At 54.9% G+C, this 15,005-nt stretch overlaps 7 protein-coding genes across 7 annotated transcripts; 4 read left to right on the top strand and 3 right to left on the bottom strand.

Annotated features, from left to right (window-relative positions):
- Positions 1–288: 288 nt before the first annotated feature.
- Positions 289–3,466, top strand: BO66DRAFT_314308 (serine/threonine-protein kinase; the record flags this gene model as incomplete). The annotated part of the gene is made up of 3 exons (XM_025643428.1): positions 289–1,188; positions 1,258–1,658; positions 1,708–3,466. 3 exons carry the CDS (start codon positions 289–291, stop codon positions 3,464–3,466), a joined length of 3,060 nt encoding a protein of 1,019 aa, XP_025507719.1.
- Positions 3,467–4,962: 1,496 nt separating this feature from the next.
- BO66DRAFT_314427 (putative alpha-1,6-mannosyltransferase subunit) lies at positions 4,963–6,473 on the top strand (the record flags this gene model as incomplete). Its single annotated transcript, XM_025643435.1, has 3 exons — positions 4,963–5,407; positions 5,469–5,754; positions 5,816–6,473. 3 exons carry the CDS (start codon positions 4,963–4,965, stop codon positions 6,471–6,473), a joined length of 1,389 nt encoding a protein of 462 aa, XP_025507718.1.
- A 453-nt stretch (positions 6,474–6,926) lies between these two features.
- BO66DRAFT_388534 (putative NADH-ubiquinone oxidoreductase 12 kda subunit) lies at positions 6,927–7,744 on the top strand. The gene is made up of 2 exons (XM_025646582.1): positions 6,927–7,321; positions 7,606–7,744. The coding sequence occupies exons 1-2, from the start codon at positions 7,096–7,098 to the stop codon at positions 7,692–7,694; spliced, it is 315 nt and encodes a 104-aa protein (XP_025507717.1). The 5' UTR covers positions 6,927–7,095; the 3' UTR covers positions 7,695–7,744.
- A 442-nt stretch (positions 7,745–8,186) lies between these two features.
- BO66DRAFT_468316 (pH-signaling protein PalC) lies at positions 8,187–9,956 on the bottom strand (the record flags this gene model as incomplete). Its single annotated transcript, XM_025652643.1, has 2 exons — positions 8,507–9,956; positions 8,187–8,444 (listed from the first exon to the last, which is right to left on the bottom strand). The coding sequence occupies exons 1-2, from the start codon at positions 9,920–9,922 to the stop codon at positions 8,187–8,189; spliced, it is 1,674 nt and encodes a 557-aa protein (XP_025507716.1). The 5' UTR covers positions 9,923–9,956.
- A 616-nt stretch (positions 9,957–10,572) lies between these two features.
- On the bottom strand, positions 10,573–11,419 carry BO66DRAFT_175408 (Bromodomain associated domain protein). The gene has a single exon (XM_025642328.1). The coding sequence runs from the start codon at positions 11,247–11,249 to the stop codon at positions 10,602–10,604; it is 648 nt and encodes a 215-aa protein (XP_025507715.1). The 5' UTR covers positions 11,250–11,419; the 3' UTR covers positions 10,573–10,601.
- A 199-nt stretch (positions 11,420–11,618) lies between these two features.
- Positions 11,619–13,169, top strand: BO66DRAFT_313940 (transcription initiation factor TFIID subunit 7 family protein; the record flags this gene model as incomplete). The annotated part of the gene is made up of 2 exons (XM_025643411.1): positions 11,619–12,688; positions 12,818–13,169. The coding sequence occupies 2 exons, from the start codon at positions 11,619–11,621 to the stop codon at positions 13,167–13,169; spliced, it is 1,422 nt and encodes a 473-aa protein (XP_025507714.1).
- On the bottom strand, positions 13,160–14,149 carry BO66DRAFT_388531 (uncharacterized protein). Its single transcript, XM_025646581.1, has one exon. It carries the CDS (start codon positions 13,994–13,996, stop codon positions 13,376–13,378), a length of 621 nt encoding a protein of 206 aa, XP_025507713.1. The 5' UTR covers positions 13,997–14,149; the 3' UTR covers positions 13,160–13,375.
- Between the last annotated feature and the right edge of the window lie 856 nt (positions 14,150–15,005).

Here is a 15,005-nt window from a genome sequence, read left to right as displayed (position 1 = left end):
CGAGGTAAGAGCACTTGGCGCTTTGTATCACGAACCGCACGCATAAAATGGGAAAGTGCATGTTGCAGAGACTTATACTTGGATGCAGCCGTGCGAATCAGCCGTGTTGATAATCGCCTTGGTTACGCATATCTTTCCTTGCATTTTCACGACTAATCACGAGCACACTATCTTTTCACTCCCAGTCTTTTTCTATCTATAGCTTCACGTTATCTCTACCCATATACACACTTCTCAGCTTGAACGCCTTTCTTTATCAATCACTGCAAACGCTTGTCATCATCACAAATGGAGGCAACTCAGGAATCAACCCAGCCGTGTACGGACCCTCGCCGTGCTGGCTACAACAACTCTGGTCTTCTTGAAGATGATGTGACGGACATCATCTGTATCCTACACCCCAACTCGCCCGCAGCGCACGAGGCCGTGGCAGCGACCGCCCGCCAAAGTCCCCAGCACATTCTGCAAAGACACGCATTAGATTATGAATGTTCTGATACTGCTGCCTTGGACTTCGCTCTTCGCCTGTCATCCCAAGTACGCGACCCATGTGCCGGTTTCTACTTCGGACGGAACCCAGCTCGCTGCGACCTTTTGCTCACAGCGCAGGGCAATATGGGACGAATCTCCAACACGCACTGTCGTATCTTCTTGACCCAGGACGGAATTCTGATGCTCGAGGATACCTCCACCAATGGTACGATAGTGGACAACTGCCGTCTCCGGAAGACTCAGAAAGAGAAAAGCCGTATGCTAGTCAATGGTTCGGTGATCCAAGTTATGAATGGTGACCACGCTTCGGATGAGGTTCGCTTCATTGTCCGCATGCCCTCCCGGGATGGTTACATGATGCAGTACACCGAAAACATACTACGCTACTTCGAGCGGATCTCAAAGCTTCAACCTCAACAGCCCGGCAAGACTCAGCGCAATCCTCGCGCGACACCCGCACCGGCCTTGCAGTTGTCAGGCTCCAATACCTACGGGATGCACTGGTCTGGTGGATCAACGTACAATGTCACCGGTCAGATTGGAAAAGGTGCCTTTGCAACAGTCTATAAGCTCGCGACAAAGCAGCATGGAGCGGTATATGCCGCCAAAGAGCTTGACAAGCGACGATTCATGAAAAACGGCATACTCGACAAGAAAGTTGATAATGAGATGCATATTATGAGAGACTTAAAACATGTAACGTTTCCTCCTTTCCTTTGCCGCCGCTTCGGATCGTGATAGCTAATGACTTTGAACTCATTCCAGCCCAACATTGTACAATACATCGACCACTACGAACACGAGCGGTGGATCTATATCATCATGGAGTACGTCCCTTGCGGCGAGTTGTCAACCTACTTACAATCGCATGGCAAGATCCAAGAGGACATGGTGAAGCCTATGGCCCGTCAGATTTTGCATGCATTGCAGTATCTGCACGCCCGAAAGATCACACACCGTGACATCAAACCCGACAATATCCTGATTTCCTCTTTCGATCCGCTGAGGGTCAAATTGTCAGACTTCGGTCTCTCAAAAGTAGTTCAGGAAGAGACATTCTTAAGGACCTTCTGCGGCACCCTGCTCTATTGTGCCCCTGAGGTTTATCCTGAATATGAGACATACCGGCGTGGGGAGATCAAGAAGCGGCGTAGGCTGGGCGATCCGTAAGTATAATGATGTCTGTCTCTGTCTTGATAAAGTACTAATGTTCAGGCCTCCGAAAACGTCTCCTTACGGTCAATCCGTCGATATGTGGTCGCTTGGCGCCGTCCTTTTCCACTTGCTCGCTGGTGTCCCTCCGTTCGCTCCGAGGGGCGATGACAGGGGAGCTCAGATGCTTAGAATCATCATGACCGAGGATGCCGATTACTCCCAGCTTCGTGCAGTTGGAGTCTCAGAAGATGGCATCGACTTTGTTGCGCAGCTCTTGACTCGTGACCCCCATTCTCGACCAAATCAGAAACAATGTTTCCAGCATCCATGGATCGCCAATATCCCCGATCTTGACCAGTACGAGGACGACGAGGTCAACCCTGACGTCGTCGAGGAGCTTTCAGACATCGGGGAAGATGTGGAGGACGAGCTGGACGCATCCCAGCTTTCGCTCAACGAGAACGCGGTACAAATCCTAGATGAAGAGGGGGACGACCTGGCTCAATCCAAAAAGATTAAACTCGATTACCCCCCTGCCAATATCCATTACCCGTCGCTTCCGGAAATCGAAAGCTTCGCGTCCCTTCAGCCAGTGGCACAATCTACTCCGAAACGCCTCTTTGGTGAGATCACGCCGTCGGTCCTCCACAGCTCCCACGCGTTGGGGGAAAATGTGGACGCGTTCGAGGGCGATGATTACAGCATCCATGACTTTGTGTCTTCAACTGGTGAGTCGATGATAAGCGACGGCAACAGCCTATTTTCTATCCTCTCCCTCCCGGAAAACCCCATTGCCGGATCTGCACCTAGCTTGATGGGAGCTGAGAAACTTATTGGGCAGCTGAACGTGAACTCACGCGACCCTGGCACATCGAGTCCCATTCCCCAGGGCGCCGAGGCACAGGAACCGCCAACTAAAGCGAACATAGGCGACCCGGTCAAGCAACCTTCGAGCACGAAACAGCGGACCAATGTTGTGGATGAGACCCCCAAGCCTTCGGCCATATTCAGTCGACGGATAGAGCTGCCCATGCCTGATACTGCCAGTGATAGTTCAAGTCCGGAGCCTTTCTCCAAGCAAAAGACCCACGAGCCTGAAGATCAAAGCGGAGAAGTGGAAATTTTCAGTATCGAGTTGGCCAATACCATCGATGCCAAAACAGGAAAGCAGCTTCCAGATATAAGCCAGAGACCAGAACCTCCGGAACCGCCCGCAGAACCTGATCCTGAACCAGATGAGGTGCCACTTCAAATTCCGCAACCTATGCCTCAACAGAAAAAGCCTCGACTTCTCCTTGGCAAGTTGAGTACCCTGCCTGGATCGGTATTCGACCTCACCCTTCGCTTGGAAAACCGAATGACTTCATGGGGTCGGGGCCCCCAAGCAACTATCTGTTATCCCGACCCAATGGACACAAGGGTTCCTGCATATGCCTTGGAGGTCACCTTTTGGGCGCCGGCCATCGAAGCCAAAATCGCCGATGGCAAAGACTGGCTGACTGTCCCGGGGGTAATGGCCATTCTGTCTACCAAAACACGCAAATGTATCTGGGTAAATGGCACTGAGCTGCGACGCGGGCCTGAGGGGGACAAGAACAATCGGGAGGGTTTCCACTTCGGCAAGCTTTACACCGGCGACGTCATTACTATTTGGCAACATCGAAACAAGTTCTTGAAGTTCGAATGCGAGTTTTATCATGGAGACAGCGCGCGTCCGCGACCCGAAGCCGAGAAGGGGTTCACAGTGCGCAAAGTGCTGATGCCGAAGGAGAAGGCTGCTAATCAACTTCCGGTACTCAAAGATTATGGAAAGAAGTGAGAGGGTTCTTGCTTGGCCGAGTCGGATAGAAACCAAGGTGAGCCAAATGGGCTTGTCAAATAGGAACATGGGTGTTTTATATAATCGTTTTGGAAAGCTGTGACTTATTTTTGGGTTGGGATTTGTGCTGAATTCAGGAAAACTGGGACGGGCTACTGCTTGATCGCCCATGAAACGGAGCTACGATTGGATGTTGAAGATGAAAAGCCAGACGAGATACACCCCCTGTGATCCATGATATCATTTACGCTGTTGTATACTTATGAATACGCTGAGAACGTCTTATATCTTATGGTAATTTTCTTATTCTAATGGTGAGAGGAATAGTGTTTTGGTGGTTGTCATGTAGTCTACAGTATGTACTGGGCTGTACATACTCAGTTCGGGCCGAGTGACCCTGAGACGAACTCCCAACCCATTGGGTTAGTCTTGGAGATTAGTGTGGTGGAGCCCCTACTTTTTTAGCCCGACTTAGCTTCAATTGCACTATCAATCGTCTTCAAGTTCTCCATCGTCATTAATATCGGGGTTGTACTCAGTATGAGCACACGAACCCAATCAACCCATACTTTTGAACCATGAGGCTCCTTCCTGATCATCTGAAACAGTGTTATGGATGGATCGGTCCAGCTACTGCCGCACCCGGAAGAATGCCAGGCAGAACAAACAGCCAGACAAAAAGTCCTTCGCTCGCTGTGGTCCAAGCGAGGGGGCGGGGCTCTTCCCCATTGAAGGTTGATTGATTTTAATTTCCTTTGGTAACAGTCTTCATCTCCTTTTCTCTAACCCCCACCAACAACCGATTGCAAATCCCCCAATCCCAATCTTGTTTGAGAATCGGCTGCTCATTGTGTTCGTGTCACAGAATTGTTTTGTACAGCCCCAAGTATCTGCACGTTTCATGAACAATGGCCATGTCCCACTGAAAGTATAGGCGCGCGCGCGCGCCCGGAAGGGTACAGTACAAATCGGCTCTACTACCTACATTCCCGGTGACTGTCGACCTTATGGCCGTAGCTCTGTCCGTCCCTAAACCACTTGCACCCGCGGTGTGGTTCTGCTGGGGCCACCCCTAGCGTGTGCCCTTGGAAATGAACCGTTGCGAGTGACAAGTGGCCATCCACTCCCTCGAGTTCGACGGAAACGGGCAGACCCGTTCACGGATGGGTTTCTGTGCCTGTTCCTGTCTCCCATTCCTTTTCCGTCCTCCAGTTAATTTTACTTTTAATTTTCTTTTCAAATGGCTTGGTTGTTGTTATCTAGTAGCCTCCATGTCGACCATATCTCTCCCTCACGGCGCTCTGGGTCCCATTTTTCTCTCTCTGTTCCTCGTTCTTCAACCCTTCTGTCCATGAGTCGGCATCCCTCTCCCTACGCGCTCGTCTCCTCCGACAGTTGCGCCGACTACCTGTTCAGTAACACCTCAGCTTGAGTGGCCGTTGTGTTCGCTTGAAATTGCCACTTTTCTCGTCTTGGTCGGCTCCGACACCCCGCCCATGTCGTTCTCCCGGTCACCATCTCCCCACCCGCCGGGGGTGGGAGGATGGTCCAGCCCCGGATTCACACACGGCAGTGGCACATCCACGCCTCACAGTGGCTTGCTCTCCCCGACTGCCCTAGGGCCGAGTGGGATCTCATGGGCCGTCGCCAAAGCCAAGAGCGACGAGGTGCGAGGCTATCCATCCTTCGCAACCAAGAACAACGGATTCTTCTCGCGGTCGAGGCGTCAGTTGTCTGCGACGCTGCCGCGCTTTCGCCTAGGATCAGGATCCCCGAATGGCTACGTTGATAAGGACGAATTCGGGCGGGGGTACCCGTTCACTAGTTCCGGTGACGGCTGGCGCTCCTGGGGATTTGGCAGGGCGGTGTTTCGACGTAGGCGCTCGCGGCTGTTACTGGTTCTGGTCGCTTTCGCGCTCGGATATGTCTTTCTGTGGACACGTACGTAGGGACAGATATCGTTTGCGCGCGCAACACACGATTCACTGACCCATTGTTACAGGGATCATCGAGGCCTACCGACGGTCATCATTGGGTGGTGGGCGCAAGTTCGTCATTATCCTAGAATCGAATATCGAAGGAGGAGTGATGGAGTGGAAGGGCGCGCGGGAATGGGCGATCGAGCGCAACAGCATCGGCAACAAGGATCACTACGCCAAGCATTGGGGGTACGAGCTTGAGACGGTCAACATGCTGGCCAAGAAGCGCTATTCACATGAATGGCGCGAAAACTGGGAGAAGGTTGACATCATTCGGGAAGCCATGCGCAAATACCCCGATGCGGAATGGTAAGTCATGCTGTACTAACCAAGGGAAAGAGGGAGTGCGTGATAGCTAATTCTGCTGTAGGTTCTGGTGGTTGGACCTGAACACCTGGATTATGGAGTACTCGTACTCCCTGCAGGACCATATATTCCACCGGCTTGGCGAACTTGCTTATCGCGATATCAACGTCTATAACCCACTTGGCATCAATCATCCTCTCAACGATCCCTACTTGGATCAGGTTTCTCTCTCTCCGAGCGGGGATAACGATACGTCCTCGATCAATTTTCTTCTGTCGCAAGACTGCGGCGGGTTCAACCTCGGCTCCTTCTTCATTCGACGATCCCTCTGGGCCGATCGATTGCTGGACGCCTGGTGGGACCCCGTGATGTACGAACAGAAGCATATGGAGTGGGAGCACAAGGAGCAAGATGCGCTGGAGTATCTCTACACCAACCAGCCGTGGGTCCGTAGCGGGGTGGGCTTCCTTCCGCAGCGGCAAATCAACTCCTTCCCTCCTGGCGCCTGCGGCGACGGGGGGGATTCGAAGGTCCATTATGACGAGGGAGATTTCCTGGTCAATATGGCAGGCTGTAACTTTGGCCGGGACTGCTGGGGTGAGATGTACCAGTATCGCGAGTACAGCAAACAGTTGAATCGACCACCATGGGACCGGTTCAGGGAACGGCTGAACGAGCTCCGCGACAAGCTCTTTCCTCGCATAGAAGAGGAGACGCAATGATAGGTGTTTACGATGGGTTTGTGAGGCCTGCATGATAAGAGATGAGGAGTATGGGGACTACTTGTGCATTAATGTCGACTTTGTAAATTGGCCAGGCGTTTCGGCTTCGCTTTCGGTCTTTGTATGAGTATATTATTCGATGAGGAACTCAATCAACCAGTTATATCATTCCAGTGAACTTGACACATAAAGCACTGCTCGTATATCTAGTAACTTACTCAAGTTTGCAAACCAGCTTCATAAAACACATAATGACTAATCATGAATCACAACCCGCAGATGAAAACAGCACACCAGCTCCCTCCCGCCCACCCTAGTCTTCTTGCCTGCAGTGCCAGCTTAAATGCGGATGCTCAATAACGCGGCAGTGATCGCAGACCGCCCGCCCACCCCACCCAATCACAGCCCCCCAATTGCATTTGCTCCCATCCTCTCTCAATTCCGTCCTTGGAACTTCATGAACCTCCGTCCGAACACTCCGACCCATCAATCGCCCTCCCAATCCGCAATTGAAACCCCCTCCACCACGAAACCTTTCACCGCGGAGTGCACCTTTCCTCTCCCGCCAACGAAGCTCTCCCATCCGCAACCAAACCGAAAAGAAAAACCCAACCCGATCACAATGCCCACCCCGGAATCCGCCGCCTTCCTGGCCAAGAAGCCCACCGTGGCCCCGACCTACGACGGCGTCGACTACGAGGACAACGTCGCGCTGCACAACGCCCGCGACGCCATCATCCGCGAGCAGTGGGTCCGCAGCATGATGTCGCGGCTGGTCGGCGAGGAGCTGGGCAAGTGCTATGCGCGCGAGGGCGTCAACCACCTCGAGAAGTGTGGGGTTTTGAGGGGTATGTTTTTTTATTTTTCTTTTTGCGTGTTCTTGCTGTGGTTCTTTTTGAGCGTGATTGGGGTTAGGACTGGAGGGGGTTCTGGGTGAGGTTGGATGGGATGAGGGATTGGGGTGGTTGAGTTCTGAGTACTGCGTACTGCGTACTGAGGTTGAGACTGAGGAGGATTGAGGATGGGATATTTTATTCCGAGAGGGATTGGCTGAATGCTACTCTCAGTTGCCCACTGTGTGTTTCTGTCGAGGCTTGGGACATATGCTAATATCTTTCCGCTTCGTGTCTAGAAAAATACTTCGAACTCCTCGGGGAGCGCAAGATCAAGGGTTATCTCTTCCAGGAGAAGAACCACTTCTCGCAGGAGAAGTCTGCTTGAATTGTTTGAAAGGGTGAAAGGGGGGATAGAATTGAGTGAAGGAAGTGGAGGAGGGGTTGGGGGGGCGGGGAGCTTTTCATGATCCTGGTGATGAGCATCGCAGGGGCCAGGGATGGTGTTTATACTATATCATCTTCTTTTTTTTGTGTGTCATGGTTGTACTACATGTTTTTTTTTTTCGAATAACGGTTTCCTGTTTCTTGTCTGCTTTAGCTATACTACCTACCTACCTACCTACCTACCTACCTACACGCCTCCTCACCTATGCGATGTATGTCATTGGGTTTGGGGTGGAAAATATCGATATCGGGATCTTTTCTTGCTTTGTGTTTCTGGGTCAGGCTGCGAGAGGTGATGGGGTTGGTGTATGTAGAGGAGAGAGTTTAGAGAGGGTTGGAGTAGATGGATGGTGAGGAAATGTGATCAGGACTCGATTTTGTATGAGACGAATGTTGCTACCTGGAAACAACTACTCCGCTCACCAACAGGGTATCAATAGTATGCACTATCCGTCCGCCCCGGCACGGTCCCGGGCGTCCACATCCTCGACACACCAGCAGGCTCCTCATCGCTCTCCTCGACATCGCTGCCCGGCCCAAATTCATCCTCCGCCGGCGGCGCACGCATGCGCACCAGCTGCTCCTCGTCCAGCGAGGGGATCCGGTACGCACCCGGCGGAGCGTGAATATCACGACCCGAAGGTAAATTCGCCAACAGATCCGCCGACGGCGGTATCAACTGGGTGTTAATCTGTCGTCTCAAACGTCAGCATCATTTCCCACCACTCATCCAAAGGCAGGAGCAAAACCAACCGTATTGTTCATCCGCACCCACTTGGTCTCCAACATCTCAATCACCCGACCTTCCTCGTCTCTCCCCGCATCGTCCCCAGGCCCGAGCTCCTTCTTATCACCACTACCACCCTGCGACCCAGCATCCTTCTCCATCTTCTTCTCCTCGAGTTTCTCCTTGAATCCCTGCTTGAACCTGGAGAACTTACTACCCCCCTTCGACCCAGCCTCCTTCTCCGCCTCCGTCTTCGCGCCACCGCCGCGGCTTCTCACCCCCAGCGCCCCCTTGGCCGCCTGCAACCACGCAATCGCCTCCCCGATCTTCCCCGCCAACTCCGCATCGACCCCGAAGAACCGACACGCGCGGGCGCGCGCCACCCGCCCCAGCACCCGCGTGTACCCCAGCAGCTCCTCCTCAATGGCCCCGGTCTTCCCGGTCCTACCTACGACGGACCCCAGCCCCGCCGCCGCTTGCTCCGCGTACTCGGCGGCCCGGATACACAGGCGGGCGAACAGGTGCGCGCGCACCTTCGGGATCTCCGGCGCCCGCACCATCCAATCCTTGTCCCGGGGATTGCGCGCCTGGATGCAGGCGAAGACGTAGGAGTCGTCCTTCAGGACGGCGAGGAGGGTGGCTTCGGCGAGGGCGAGGGCGGAGAGCGCGGTTTGGGTGCCTGGGTCAAGGTCGGGGAGGGAGGGGGTCGTTGTTGCGGTAGACGTGGTGGTAGGGGCTGCGTGCGGGGATGTCATCGATGTCGACGCAGCAATGGCGCGGGCGGCGGTCGCGAAGGCAGGAGATGAGGCGAGGAGATTGTGGATGGCGCTGGCTTGCAGGAGGTATCGGGTGGCCGTTTGGACGGCGGCGGTGCGTTGGTCCGGCGTCGGGGTCGTCGCCGCGTACAGCGTCCGCATCAGCCCCGTGTGCGCCAGCAGGCTGAGCACATAGCCCAGCGTCGTGAGCACGTAGGCGATCTCGAAGTCAAGGCCCTCCCCGCGGATTCGGTGGCCGCTGCCGCTGAGGAATCTGCTGCCGCCCCCGCCCCCGCTGCTGGGTGAAAAGGCGGATGGGGAGGTAGGGAGGTTTTTGAGTGATAGGGTGGTGCTGGGTGCGGTGGTGAGGGTCGGGCGCCAGAAAGTGACGATTTCGCTATGCAGGGTGATCTCGATCTCTTCGCTGGTCGCGTCGCTGGGCTTGCTACTTAGACCGCTGGAGATGGCTTCGAGATAGGGGAGGTAGGTGGTTAGGGTGGTCAGGAGGGTGGATAGGTGCGCGTCTTGTTGCGGGCCGCGGGGTAGACGCTTGTGGGCTTTGAGTGCCTGACGCAGGGCATGGCGAGCGGTGGTGGCTGCTTGCGGGAGGGATGGATGTGTGCTCGATGAGAGGAAGTTCTGGAAGGAGAGATGAGAGGTGGTCGGAAGGGTGAAGGCGTAGACCATGGTGGGTGGGCGTGTTTGGTGCGGAGAGTTGTTGTCGAGAGGAGGAGGGAAAGGTGAGGGGAGAAGCGGAGGTGGAACTACGGAGTTATCAATTAACTATCCGTTGGCGGTTGGATGAGACCACCCACCGCCGGCCAGCCAAGCATTGCCTAGAAGTTCTCATATTGTAGGTTGTAGGACAGAATCATAAGGATTCATCTTGGTGGTTGAGATGTTTCATACATTCAGCTCATCTCAAGTACGCGAGGCTCCTTGAATTGCGCCCCTAGTAAGGTAGATACATGAAACCCTCCATGTTGTCCTGCCATCCCTCAGATGCATTCTCGCAATGACATCGTCCGCTTGTTTCTCAAGTTTGCGCTGGACTCGGCTACACCGCTTATGTTGCAATTCTGGATGGCGTAGCTCCTGTGCTTTGCGTCAACGATTTAGGTCGAAGGAGGTTGTGCCCCCGGCCGGATGGCGAATGGGATGGCTTTCTGCTACTAGCAATGCCGTTCAGCTGGACCAGCCAACTGGGGGCGAATGGGCGAATTGGATCCCGAACATGGAGAAGGGGATATTCTCATACGCGAAGATTCCGCGCTTGACTTGGGGTACTGGGTCTCATGGTCGGAGGTGACCAAGGAAACCAACGGAGTCATCGTAGATAGGATGCGGCACACTTCCATCTATCCCATCACACGTCCATTCCCTCTCCATCAGACAAATTGCTCGGTGCACTGCTCACGACCGAGGAGTCGCTGTCGGCCATATAGGGTGCCCGGGATCGCATCTGGGACCCCCAATCCTGCAGGGTCGGCGCACCGCCCTCGATCACGATCGGGTGTTCCTCGCCGCTCTTCCCCAGCACGGTCCCCGCATATCGCGACTCTTCTCCCGTCTTGCTGTGTTTCTTCTTCAGGGCCGTCAGGAAGTCCTCCTTCTCCAGGGAGTCCGCGTCCACCATGTCCCCTTCACTGGGCACGAACCCAGCGATGCGCCGGATCTCGCGGTTGGCGGGGCCGGTGAACCACGACAGAAACCCTTCTAGTCCTCGCATGTCCTCTTCCGCTTGCCATTCCTCCTCCCATTCCCGCAGCTGCGGCCGCAGCGCGCCTGCGTCTTGTAAGGCCTGGTAAATATCTTCGAGCACGGGGATGGGGTCTTCGGGGTGGGCGTTGGCTGCATGGGCGCTTGTGGATGAGGCAAGGAGCATGATGTATCGGGCAGTGAGGTCGGCAAGAGTGTCTAGGACTGAAGGACGCGTCGAGTGGAAGCCTGCAGCGCGCAGGATCTGGATGATCGGAGGGCGGAGAAGAGCGTTATGTAGATTGGAGCCGGACATGGCTGGAGAATTCGATGGCAGTGAGGTGTGATAGAGGTCAGGTTAAAGTGAGGAAACCTTCTCTCTCGTGCGATTGATTGAATCAAGCTGAAGAACAAGGTAGTTGAGGCGCGCACATGAATTGGAGAAGATAAGAAGGATGGCAAGTTGAGGAGGAACAAGCGGAATTCAACCAGGCCGTGTCGCTCTTCCGCCTTTCCTTCCTCCCTCCGCCTACCAACACCACCCTTCACCATCACCACCTCTTGCCATTACACCCTTCCCCTTCTCATTTCTCATTATCTCCCTCAGAATCTCCGGGATCCGCCTTGCATTATTCAAATTTAAACAGCTGATACTCGCCACCAGTCTGGTGGAACAACTTTCGTCATGTCGGAGACCCCCCGGCCGTCTCTGAAGCTCACCTTCAACAAGAACAAGGCGAAAGCATCTGCGCCCTCGACCCCATCCCAACCTGCCCCTCCGACGCCAAAGCCGACGGAGACTCCCCAACGCAAGATCACGCTCAAGATCCCACGGAAACCATCCGTTGCCGAAGGAGCAGGAGAAGATGAAAAGCCGAAGAAGAAAAAGCCGTCCAAGAAGCGCCCAGCAGAGGGGCCCGCGGTACCAGAACCGTCCTCCGCCGCCGCCGCCGCCGTCGCGACCGCATCCGCTGCAGCAGGCCCCAAACGCCTCAAGCTGATTAACCCGGCCAAGAAACCCGGCGTGCAGTCTATCCGGATCAAGAACAAGGGGCTGGTCCCCAATCGCCCGACCGGTGTTGGCTACGATTCGGAAGCCTCCGACACGGAGATCGATCCCGCGATCGAAGAGCAGTTTATCCTACGCATGCTGCCCGGGGACGACTGTGAATATCTCCGCCGTGCCATCGCCGAGCGCCGCTTCGACCGATCGGAGTTCTCCTTCAAGCCGCTGACGCGCGAAGGCCGCCGTGCCATCTTCAAGGTCCGCGACCGCCAGTACGCCGCCGCGCTGGTGGACTTGCCGTGCATCATCGAGGGTATGAAGAGTTGGGATCGGCGCGGATGGTACAAGTCTGCGGACATCTGCCAGATGCTGCTGATCCTGGGTCCTGTGGCCAATGAACAGGAGGCTCTGGATTATCCAATACCGGACGAGGTTTCCCTGACGGATGACAAGAATCTGCAGTATCCGCATGGTCTGGCGCCGCCTCTACGGTGGGTTAGAAGGCGTCGGTTCCGTGAGCGGGTCAGCACCCGGACGATCGAACAGGTCGAGAAAGCGGTGGAGGAGATGGTCGCGCAGGACGAAGCCTCGATAGCCCCGCCTCGCTACGAGTTGGTGGACGCAGCCTCGTTGAATCGGAACGAGGGTATAGTGCAAAGTGGGGAGTATGAAGACTACGGTGACGAGTATTACGACGAAGAACAGGATGCAGAGGGCGAGATTGATGAAGGTATGGACGCTGGGGCTCTGTTTGAAGACGATTTCGAGGACGCTCTCGCAGCTGAAATGGAGGCTGCCCTGGCTGCCGGAGACGAGGGCGATGCTGCTGCTGTTGCTGCTGCTGCTGCTGCTTCCGCCGGTGCGGCCGGTGCTGCGAGCGGTCCGCACTCAGACGCTGGAGTTTACCAGGCCGGCACGCCTATGGCGACCAAACCCTCCACACCAGCAGCCGACACATCGGGCGACGAGAGTGACGGATCGGATGGTGAGGATAATGATGAGCCGGGCGACGAAATGGATGAAGAGCAGCTGGAGCAACAACGCCAGCTACAGCAGCAGCGCGAGGAAATTGATGAGCTGGAGGCTTTGATCCGTGCCGAGACAGTCAAGTGGGAGAATATGCCGAACGCCATTCTTAAGAACAAGCTGGCCAAGCGCATCAACGACCTGAAGCAGGATCTGGCATTAAAGAAGGTATCCATCGGAGAAGGAGACGATGCTGATGATTGAAATTGATGTATAATGTGATACCCTCGCGGCATCGCCTGGTCAGACAGCCGCAAAAAAAAACAAACCAAATTTCTGTCCACATTAATCATTAAAACATCTCGGACACGACAAACGAATATCAGAGAATCGTTATGTACCCTTTCCCCCCAAAAATGAGCTCTATCCACAAAAACAAAGAAGCCTCTCATGTCATTAAGCGCGAGCATTCACCCAACAACAGGATCCCCCGTGCCTCTGGCGACCGCCCCCTTGACATCCAACTCTCTATCCTGCTTTAACTTCCGCTCCCTGACGGCCTCCCTCTCCGCCAACACCCCATCATCGTCCGGCTCCGCCGGCGACTGTCCCACCCGCTCCCCTAGGACCCGCTCATGCTCCTCGGCCTTCCGGTCCATATCCGCCGCCAACCCCTTCTCATACCCTGGGCCCCCGGGCCCGCTGGCACTGCCCACCGCACCGGCATGGGCCCCGGCCTGCGCTCGCGCGCGCGCCCGGCCGGACGTGCTCTCCACCGCGTGAGCGATCTCCCCCTCCGCCGGCTGCTGCTCGACCCCGTACTCCAGATCGACCCCCGACGCAGCCCGGTGCAGGGCCTCGCGCTCCTGATCGCGGTCCGCGTTCAGCTGGCGCAGGCGCTCATCGTTGGCCGGGCGGGAGTCGGCGGTGCGCCGCGTGATGGAGGAGGTCGGGTCCCCGCGCTGTCGGGTTTCGTGGTGCTGGGGTGTGCGCTGCTCGTAGGGCGTCTGGGTCACCGGGTTGGAGGCTTGGTTGTAGCCGGCCTCTTTTGGGGGCTGGGCGGGTTGGTCGGGTTGGTGGGTGGATTGCATTGTGTTTGTATGTAGTATTTCTTTGGACTAGGGTATCGAGATTGTATCGGATTGTTTGCTCGTGTGGGTGTGGGCGTGTGTTTGCTTCGTGTAAGAGGTGTCTGGGATTGAAAACTGTGGTTTGAAAGTGGTTTGTAGTGGTCTGTAGTGCTGGGTTGTAGTGAGCTGGGTGGTAGGTTTATGAGCGATTGGGATGGGATGACGTCAGTGATGATGTCGGTTTGCGGGTGGAGGAGATGAGAGCTCACTGGTATCGGGCATTTGTGATTGGATCTCCGGGGTGGATTGGTGACTGCCCTGGAGATAATGCGCATTTGTTTCGAATTCTGCCATTATCAGTTGTTTCGTGTTTCGCTGGGATCTAACTTAGTCGCTTGAGCTGTGCGCTGGTTCAATATACTGTATTCTCGATGTGACGCCCGGATATCAGAACACCACCCACATTTTCTGCCAATATCAGACGAGTTGTGCTAGGAACCATATTCGGACCCAGAGGAGGTCCACGAAGCAGAGAAAAGCCACTATTTTATTTTTAAGATGGAGTTTTGTGGAGAGAGACCTCATACATACTCCCCTGGAATCCGGAGTTCAGGTTATATAGTATATATCTAGCTGAGCGACGAGGCGGACGTGTTATTGTGAGCGCTTGATGGATCCAGCCCAACCGGACTTTGGCTACTCTGGTATTCTGCCTGTCTCCGTGTGCATTGAGGGGCTTGAATTGTGTTGCTTAAGGCTCTCGAACTCTCGAAATTTCGGGTTGGGTTATCGATGCTGTCTTGTAGGACGGGGATTGATATTGCGGATAAGGATGTATGCTAAGTGCTCTGTCGATTTACTCGTAAGCATGAGGTGTTGGAATGGTCTTTGATGATTGCTGGAGGTTCTTTTGGGGTATGTAGCTACTGCTAATAGGCTGGGTGTTTCTGAGATGAGTTGTGGCCAGGGGGGGAGCGTGAGTATGTGGGTGGGATTCTTGGGGATTGTCCTTTGTCTCTTTTCTCTTGTG

Source organism: Aspergillus aculeatinus (genome assembly GCF_003184765.1).
Source record: "Aspergillus aculeatinus CBS 121060 unplaced genomic scaffold BO66scaffold_5, whole genome shotgun sequence".
Lineage (NCBI taxonomy): Eukaryota > Fungi > Ascomycota > Eurotiomycetes > Eurotiales > Aspergillaceae > Aspergillus > Aspergillus aculeatinus.
This window is presented reverse-complemented; position numbering and strand designations above follow the sequence as displayed.

Bases quoted from the DNA above. Each gene is read 5' to 3' on its own strand.
- BO66DRAFT_388534 (XM_025646582.1), top strand. From the start codon at position 7,096: ATGCCCACCCCGGAATCCGCCGCCTTCCTGGCCAAGAAGCCCACCGTG. The intron at 7,322-7,605 runs GTATGTTTTTTT...CTTCGTGTCTAG, and splicing joins GAAGTGTGGGGTTTTGAGGG to AAAAATACTTCGAACTCCTC.
- BO66DRAFT_175408 (XM_025642328.1), bottom strand. From the start codon at position 11,249: ATGTCCGGCTCCAATCTACATAACGCTCTTCTCCGCCCTCCGATCATC.
- BO66DRAFT_388531 (XM_025646581.1), bottom strand. From the start codon at position 13,996: ATGCAATCCACCCACCAACCCGACCAACCCGCCCAGCCCCCAAAAGAG.